Source organism: Chelonia mydas, chromosome 20, assembly GCF_015237465.2.
Source record: "Chelonia mydas isolate rCheMyd1 chromosome 20, rCheMyd1.pri.v2, whole genome shotgun sequence".
Lineage (NCBI taxonomy): Eukaryota > Metazoa > Chordata > Testudines > Cheloniidae > Chelonia > Chelonia mydas.
Window position 1 is genome coordinate 5,801,067 of NC_051260.2, and position 8,648 is coordinate 5,809,714.

At 55.1% G+C, this 8,648-nt stretch overlaps 1 protein-coding gene across 3 annotated transcripts in view; it reads left to right on the plus strand.

Annotated features, from left to right (window-relative positions):
• Window positions 1-8,419, plus strand: part of LOC102930202 (keratin, type II cytoskeletal 8) — a 30,588-nt gene extending 22,169 nt beyond the window's left edge. For all 3 annotated transcript variants that reach the window (XM_043532472.1, XM_043532473.1, XM_037884055.2), the window contains 5 exons: window positions 528-692; window positions 2,696-2,821; window positions 3,999-4,219; window positions 5,579-5,634; window positions 6,537-8,419. In XM_043532472.1, coding sequence (XP_043388407.1) covers window positions 528-692; window positions 2,696-2,821; window positions 3,999-4,219; window positions 5,579-5,634; window positions 6,537-6,727 — 759 coding nt within the window. In that variant the 3' untranslated portion in view covers window positions 6,728-8,419. The remainder of the gene's footprint in view (window positions 1-527; window positions 693-2,695; window positions 2,822-3,998; window positions 4,220-5,578; window positions 5,635-6,536) is intronic.
• Window positions 8,420-8,648: the final 229 nt, after the last annotated feature.

The window sequence follows — 8,648 nt, forward strand, 5'->3', positions numbered from 1 at the left end:
GCAGGAGACATGGGATTTTTAAAGGGCTGGGACTGTTTGCACATAGGGTGCATGGTGACACCCCTCTTCTCCCCTCCCCGGATAGCCAAGGCATCTGCTGCTGCCCTCTGGCCCTTTGAGGTTGGTGAGTGGAAGGAGGGGGATCTCAGCCAGCTGCTGGCAACATCAGCCCCAGTGGATTCAGTGGCTGGATCAGTCTGGGCTAGGGTTACCTTTGGTCTTCCAATCTCCATCCGGGCGGATTTTTGAAATCTGAACGAATGTCCGTGATTGGGTACGATCACCCTTAGTTCTGCACTGTCTTCAGAGCTGGGCAGCCGGAGAGCAGTGGCGGCTGCTGTACCCCCTCTCCCATTCCTCCTCCAGCTTCCCCTCCCTTCAGCAATGTCTTCTATTTGGGAACTTGAAATATGGTAACCCCTAGTCTGGGAAAGGAGCCAACTGCAAGGCATTGGGAATGCCGGCGAGTGCACCGAGTTCTCCATGCTCCATGGTGACAGATGATCCTTATGCTTACCCACACCCAGGAGCTGCGTGAGCTGCAGTCCCAGGTCTCTGACACCTCTGTGATCCTGACCATCGACAACAATCGCAAGCTGGACCTGGACGGCATCATCGCGGAGGTTAAAGCGCAGTACGAGGACATGGCCAACAGGAGCCGGGCGGAGGCTGAGAACATGTATAAGACCAAGGTGAGTTGCCCTTCTGTCCCCCAGAGCTGCTGGGGATGCAGCCAGCCTGGTCTCTGAGCTGACGCGGGCGGGTTAGGGCGTGTGGCACTGCCCATGGGAACGTCCGCTAGGTGGCAGCTGTCCCATTCCTTCCCTCCAGCTGGTGAGCTGAGCACATGAAGTATCCCCTGCAGTACAGGCAGGAGAAGCCTTCCTTAGCAGGCATTGAGAGTTACGCATGCATCTGCAAATGCAGCGGGACTCATTGACCCCCTCTAGTGGCTGGAGTCACAGTCCAGGGCAACTGCACCTGTGCTCCCCTTCTGTGGTCCAGCAAGGACACCCGCTCTTAAGCTCCCGGATCCTCAGCCGTCCCCTCTTTTGGGCGGAGAACCCTGTCTCTCTCCCTCCCAACTGGGGTTATCCAAGGCTGCCCAGGCCCCTGCCTACCCTCAGAACACTTTCCCATGTCTCCCCCCAGAAGAAGTTACAGCCAATCCCCCAATAATACATCAGCTTTGCACTTAATACAATGGACTCCAAAGAGACTTAAGCTCAGCTGAATAAAGCTTTTCAAGGCTCTTACAGGGGATTACCATATCTGCCACAGCTGGGTCACACTTTCTGAGAGTCTCAGGCCGCAAGGAACCACTGTCTGTCCTTCCTGCATACCCTAGGCCATAGCCCTTCCCCGCAGGAAGCCTGCTACAGCCTTGGCTTCATAGGCCTACCTTCTCTAAAATGGGGCACAAACAACCTAACGCTGAAATCTGAGGCTGTAGAATCATCTCCTGGGGGAAGCTCCATAACTTGGGAACATTTGAAACCAGACTGGATGATACAAGCCATATTCTAGTATAAGGAACAAACTTGTCCTGGCAAGAAGATGGGACTTACATAGACAGTTGCTAGAATGCAGTCCACATCAACATGAAAGCCCAGGCCTGAATTTCTTTGTCTATCTAAGATCCTCCAAAGTTTCAAAACATTTATCCTCACCACATCTCTGGGAGGCAAGGCAGGGCTGTCATCCCTCTTTCATAGATGGGAAACTGAAGCACAGAGGGGCTGAATGGCAAGCCAGGAACTGGATCCAGGTCTCTCGTCAGTGCCCTACCCATTGGACCATACTTCCCTTCCCTTTGATTGTCCCAGGTGAAAGCCTCACTTCCAAGGAATGGCAAGTGCTTCCCACGCACCGTCGGTGCTTGCCACCTTCCCCTGGCAGTCCAGCCTTGGGCTCCCATGCAGCTCATGCATCATTCCAATCCAGACCAGAAGCACCCCATTGTTAGTTCTGTCCCGAGCAGCCTCTCACACCTCCCAATCCGCCCTACCTGCAGGACCGGTGCTGTTCCACCCCGGAGCAGCTGTCTCTAATCCTGCGGTGGTTTTGCAATGTGCACTCTGAGTCTTTGCACAGAGAGATTCCACACTGGTTCCTCCGCCCCTGGAAGCTGGGATGACACCCTTAGCTCAGAGCTGACGGCAATTTGCATAGCCATATACACAGGGCTTTCTAAGCAGCACTATTACGTGGTTTTCATTCTGATTTCCTTCTGGCTTCCCTTCCTGACACATGGAATTTAATCCAGCCTTGCAAAATCCCATTTCCTCCTGGGGAGGAGGATTTGACTGAAGGGGAAGTGAAATGCCACCAGTCTCTTCATTTGCAATCTCTGAACCAGGCCTGGTGAATTTTCCGGGCAAATTTGCAAGGCTGATTAAAGCTGTTAAAAATGGAGCCTTCCAGAGCTGGGACAATTGTGACAGGACCCCTGGTTTATACTGTTTCCCTGGTGGTGAAGAGCCAGGATTCAGCTGTAATGATAAGGGGATTCCTTTATTGAGACTGCTGGACACAGACTAACCCTGGGTCTCTCTAGCTCCCAGCCTGGGCTGCCATCTCTCCCCACACAGGATCTCCCTAAATCCTGGCCTGGATCCTGCACTCATGGAAGGGGGATAGCTGATGACACTGTGCGCTCTGTTTTGAATTCCTTGTCTCTCTCCTTCTCACGCAGTACGAGGAGATCCAGGCGGTGGCGGGGAAGCACGGGGATGACCTCCGTACCACCAAGACCGAGATCAACGAGCTCAGCAGGATGATCCAACGGCTACAGTCGGAGATTGATTCTCTGAAAGGCCAGGTCAGAGAAACAACCGCTGACTTCTCCAGAATTGCACCAGACCCTTGGTTTCTCCTTTTTGCAGTTATTTGGGGGCACGGGACCTGCCCCGGAGACCTGGGGAAGGGATTCCCTCTTACGATTCTTAGCTTGCCAGTCTACAGATCCCTCTCAATCCACCTCGTAGATCTTGGTTTACAACTGCGGCTATGGGGCAACACAGCCCCATTCTCTAGTGTAGATGGGGAATTCCCCATGTGCCCCTCAACCTGTGGGCCGCACAACTGTGGTTTGAAGGCATAGTTAATATCTGTCTCTGGGCCAGTTTTTCAGCTGGCGTAATCAATACAGCACCACAGAAGTCAAGCTCTGTCTTGACCAGACAGCAAATGTGAAAAATCGGAACAGGGGGTGGGGGGGTCATAGGAGCCTATATTAGAAAGACCCCAAAATCAGGACTGTCCCTATAAAATCAGGACATCTGGTCACCCTATCTCTGCCTATTTACTTCGGCTGATGATCTGGCTTTTCTTTCTCTTTAATCTCACTGACTCTTGTCGCTGTAATCAATCAATCTCTCTCTCCCCCTAGTTTCTTTTGCAGCTCTCGGGACTTTAGCAGCTGAGCACCTCACCAATCCCACAGGTCGCCCTGCACTGCAGAATGGGGCAGTGCTTAGAAATAAGATCAGGGGGCATGTGTTGTGACAGTGACATGCTTGCAGCCATGGTGTAGACAGGAGCCTGCTTCCCTTTCTTCCTGAGGGATTTTCACTTCCCTGCTCCCCCGTCTCCTTTGGAGAAGCCTGTATGATGGGAGAAAGCAAAATCTGAATAGGATGCAAGAGCTCAGGGCTGGTCTATATTTTCCATCCGATGGTGCAAACTATCTGCCATGGGTGCAAAGCAGGGCATGGACCCACGTAGCTTACTCTGGTTTGAAATGGGGGTAAACTGCCCAGTTGCAAGCCCTTGCTTGGCTTGGGTGTAGTGCATCTACATTGGGAGTTTGCATTGGGGCAGCAACACTGGTGCAAAAATTTAGACCAGCCCTTAGTGTGTTGGATGTATAATGCCCCAGCAGATTTCTCCTGGGAGCTTCACCCTCCTCCTCTGATAAGGATGCTGGGAGAGGCCCCTGTTCTGGGAGAAACAATCTAACGCTCCCCCTCTTTCCTCCCCCCCCCCACCCCCCCCAGCGTGCCAGCTTGGAAGCAGCCATTACTGAGGCCGAGGAGCGTGGCGAGATGGCCATCAAAGATGCCAGCGCCAAGCTGGCTGAGCTGGAGGCTGCCCTGCAGAGAGCCAAGCAGGACATGGCCCGCCAGCTGCGGGAGTACCAGGAGCTGATGAATGTCAAGCTGGCGCTGGATATCGAGATCGCCACCTACAGGAAGCTGCTGGAAGGAGAGGAGAGCAGGTGGGTGTGGGAGGCCGGCATCGTGCGTCATGATTGGACGGCTTCTCCCCCTCTCCGGAGGGAGGACCAGTGAGAGAACTGAGGACAATAGACCCCCCCCCCCCGGGGGCTGCAACTTGGCTCCAATGTGGTGCACGTCTGTCTCGGAGCAAGGTCTGTAGATGAACCCCTTGTGTGCTGAGCCTTGCTGACTTCTGAGTGCTTCAGGATTCGGGTGACGTCGTGATTTTACAGGGACAGTCCTGATATTCGGGGCTTTGTCTTATATGGGCGCCTCTTACCCCCATCCTGTCCCAATTTTTCACGCTTGCTCTCTGGTCACCCTAATCAGGATGTCCAGCTAGTGCCAGCTTTCCCAAGAGCACCCTCAGTTGCTGGCCCTGTAAGGGGCTTACGTTGTACACCATCACTACAGCCTCCCATCAGACCTCCATTTTTCAGGGTGACTCCCGCGAATAATCCAAGTAAGTGAGTCACAGGCAGACGGAGCTTAGTTACGTGGGGCGCGGGCCCGTTAAGTGGGCTGCTGCAGTCCCATGTGCGTCTGTCTAGCGCGTCCGTTGGTGCCTCCTCGATGATGGTGTCCGCACACGGATGCGGAGTCAGCCCTGCTGCAGCGTGTCAGGCAAAGGCCGTGTCGGCAGCCGTGTGAGGACGGGGGGGGGGAGGGAGCTCGGGGCAGCGAGGCGCAGTGGCTGGGATGTAACTCGGCTCCCAGCAGCGCGTCGGCACAGTGCAGCCAGGGCCGTGAATTCTGAGATGCAGCAGGGGCAGTGTTGCCTAGTGATCAAACCCTTTCCACGCACTCACCCACTTTCCCATACCGGGATACTCCTCCCCCCCCATCCCACTTAGCAATACGGAAAGGGCAGGCTGGTCACGACCCCCTGACATCTGTTTGCAGCGCAGCCCCCTGCTCGAGACCCCCTTGTCTAGATGGTCAGCAGCCAGGAACGCCTGGGTTTTTGTCCTGCCTGTGCTGACTCACTGGGTGGCCTTAGCTGGGTCAGTGGATAATCTGCAAAGCAAGGGTAATGATATTAGTAACAAACCCTCTGCTTAGGGCTTCGCTCTTGTAAACTTCTGGCAGGCTGCAAATGCTCAGATGTTCCCGGGGCAGCCAGGATAGAACCTGGATCCTTCTGCTTCAAAAGTAACAGGGCCTTATCAATAGAGCTAAAGGAGAATCTCTGCTGTTAGCAGTATTGGGTCTATGACACACAGATGAGCTGTTCTGATGCCACATTGGCAGGGGCTTACCCATTCCACACCGCCCTACGTTTGTCCTTCTCTGTGCCCCATCCCCATTCGACACCGTCCGGGCACTGATAACTCGTGTCCCTCTCTTCTGCTTGGCAGGCTGGAGTCCGGGCTGCAACACATGAGCATTCAGACCAAGATGACTGGCTATTCAGGTAAATGCATTTCATTTTGGGGGTGGGGGTTGGTAATGTGGGGCAGCAGGGCAGCACTCCGAGCTGGGGCAGAATCCGGCCCCCCCCACCACCCGTGGTGAGGGCGGACTCTGCTACTCGGCAGGAGTTTGACACATGTTGGGAGAGCAGAACCACAGAGCCAGGGTCGGGGCTTGGGGAGGAGAAACTGGCCCCTTGCAACTCACTGAGGGTCCTAATTCTCACTGACTTCAGCGGGAGCTGAGGGCACTCAGCACCTAGCAGAACTGGGCCTGGTCCACCTTCCCCATGGTCGCTCAGTCTTACCGGCACCGAACCAGATGCGTTGGGGGGGTGATTTTTGCTCTGCAGCAGTGGGGATATGTGGGGGTGGGGGAAGGGAAGAGGCAGACAGCACATGCCTAAGCCCTAGAAGTGGGATGGTTTCTAGTGCCAGGGGCTTCTTTTTCCAAGGCTGAGCTCCTGACCTAGAAGACGAGGGAAGGAATCATTGCAGGGTTAGATGCTCTGTAATGACATCCCCTTCTGCTTTTATAACGGGGTGTTTGCGAGAGGCTGACTCATCCTGCCCATGCTCTCTCCACCCTGGGGGAATCCAGTTAACGATTCAGGACCATAGGTTGCCTTCACTCCGTCCTGGCAGCACCTAGCCTAGGATCAAGCCTTTCGCCTCCCCGGCTTGGTTCTGAAGTGCAGAGCTGCACAGCTGACTCAACTGTAGGAGAGATCTGGGCCAGGTTTTGTAGCAGAGATCAAGCGTTGTAGCCTTCCAGGGTCCGCAGCGCTCGGGCCCACAGGATGTGGGTTGAGCCATCCATGCGGTCAGCATTGCCCTTGGCTGGGGAGTCACCTGCACATCCTGTGTGGTCTTACTGGTCCTCTGTCTCTCTCCTCCCGTCCAGGTGGGCTTGGCAGCGCATACGGTGGTTATGGGGGAGGATACAGCAGCTCATACTCGAGCGGCGGCTACTCCCTGACTTCACCCACACTGGAGAGTTCGGCTCTTGCCAGGTCAAAGGCCATCGTGATCAAGAAAATTGAGACCAAGGACGGGAGACTGGTGTCCGAGACCTCCAACGTCCTGTCCAACTGAGCAGCCACCAGATGAGCCTCCACAGCTTAAAAGTGCCTTAAGAGATGAGCCTTTCCTGATCAGCTGGGCCACTCGGACTCTGGGGGAGACTGGGACAAGGGCTGGAGCCCAGGATCCCCCCCCAAACCCAGCAACGTTTGCAAATTCTCTTGTGATAATCGATGAGTCGTCTGATGCCCCAGATGCTTCCCCTGCCTGTCCCTCTCCTTCACGCATGAGGAGGAGGAGCTGAGAACCCACCTGTTAGAGTCCAGATGGCCAGGTTTCCATCCCTTGCTCCTTTCTCTTTCCCTTGCTGCTCCATCCAGCACGGTCTCAGCTTGGAAGACTGGCTCAGGCCTGGACCAAGCATTTCAATTGGTGTCTCCCAGAGCTGTTAGATGCAGAGAGTCACAAATGCGCCCCGTGGTGCGAGCCCTGTGTGGGCACAGACTTCCTCTCTTTTCCGGGGGTGTGCGACCACCCTGCCCCCACCCCCACTCCACCCCTTCCATGAGGCTCCACCCCCACCTTGCCAATATTTCAACTCTTTTCCCAAATCCCCACCTCCTCCCCTGAGTGTGTCATGTTCCCGCTCCTCCCCACCCCTCCTGGAGCGTGCTAATGCTGCCAAACAGTTGTTTGGCGGCAGCCGGGCAGGAAACGCTGGGAGGTAGGCAGAGGAGCGGGGACGTGGCGCACTCAGGGGAGGAGGAGGTGGGGCTGGGGGGTGAGGGGAGCTTGGCTGCCAGTGGGTGCACAGCGCCCACTAATTTTTCCCCATGGGTGCTCCAGCCCTGGAGCACCCACAGAGTCGGCGCCTATGGCCAGAATGCCAACAACGTGGCGTCATAACGTCCCTGCGGCATGATACCAGCCTCACTCATTGGTCTGGACCCCAGCATCCCCAGGATCTGAGGTTGTTGGAAAATGGGGTCTTGATTATTACAAAAGGCCTCAATCTCATGGCAGTGGTCCCCAAACTGTGAGGTGTACCCCCCCCCAGAAGGGGTGGGGAGGGAGTGCTCCCCAGCCCCGTTCTGCCCCCAGCTCCATTCCAGCCCTGCCCCCAGCTGCAGTTCTGGCTTCGGTCCCCAACTGTGGCCCCACTCCCGGCCACAGCCCCCGACCGCAGGCTCACTTCTGGATGCAGCTCCTGGGGGGCTGCAAACCCAGTAAGGGGGTGGGGTCCAAGTTTGGGGACCATCGTCTTATGGCCACATGATGCCAGGACCTTAACCGTCAGTCCACTGCTTTGTGGCTCTCTTCATTGCCATAACATGAGATCTCCTTCTCTCTGGGTGGCTGGGAGGGAGGAAAAGGGTGGTTCTTCCCCCCCCGCCCCGCCCAGCTATCTGGGGGAGGCAATGGTTGGGGGAAGTTGCCAGTTCTGTTCCCAGTGGGTCAGCAATCAAGGCTCCTCTCCAGCTTGGGCATCCCCGGTTCAATGCTTGCTCAGCACAACTGCTGGTGGAACTAAAGCATTGAGGCCAACCCTGTGAAATGTGTGATTCTTCCTTTCTCTTCCACCCCCTCAACTGCCTTGTGTGCGGAGGGGAGGGGGTGTTGACTGTAAGCAACATTATCTCTCTTTCCTCCTTCTGCAGTACAATGTTCAGATGCTAGAGACTGAAGCTGTGTGTTGGCCCTTTCTGCCCTCTCTCATGGAGGGCTGTACCGTCTCCATTTTCTCAATAAAGCTGTTGTTGATAATGGTGGTGTCTGTCTTGTGTCCCGTGCTAACTTTTGCTGAGAGATGTCTGCGTTCTGTTCTCCCGGTGATATGGAATGTCAAAGTTTGACTCAGACCACTCTGTTTTATTAGCAAAGCTGCTCTGCTAATACATTTAGAAGTGAGCCCCCCGAGTGGGGCTTGTGTCTCTTAATTTATACAGTTTTTTTTTTTTGGAGAACAAGTTACAGACAAAAGAAGAAAAAGATT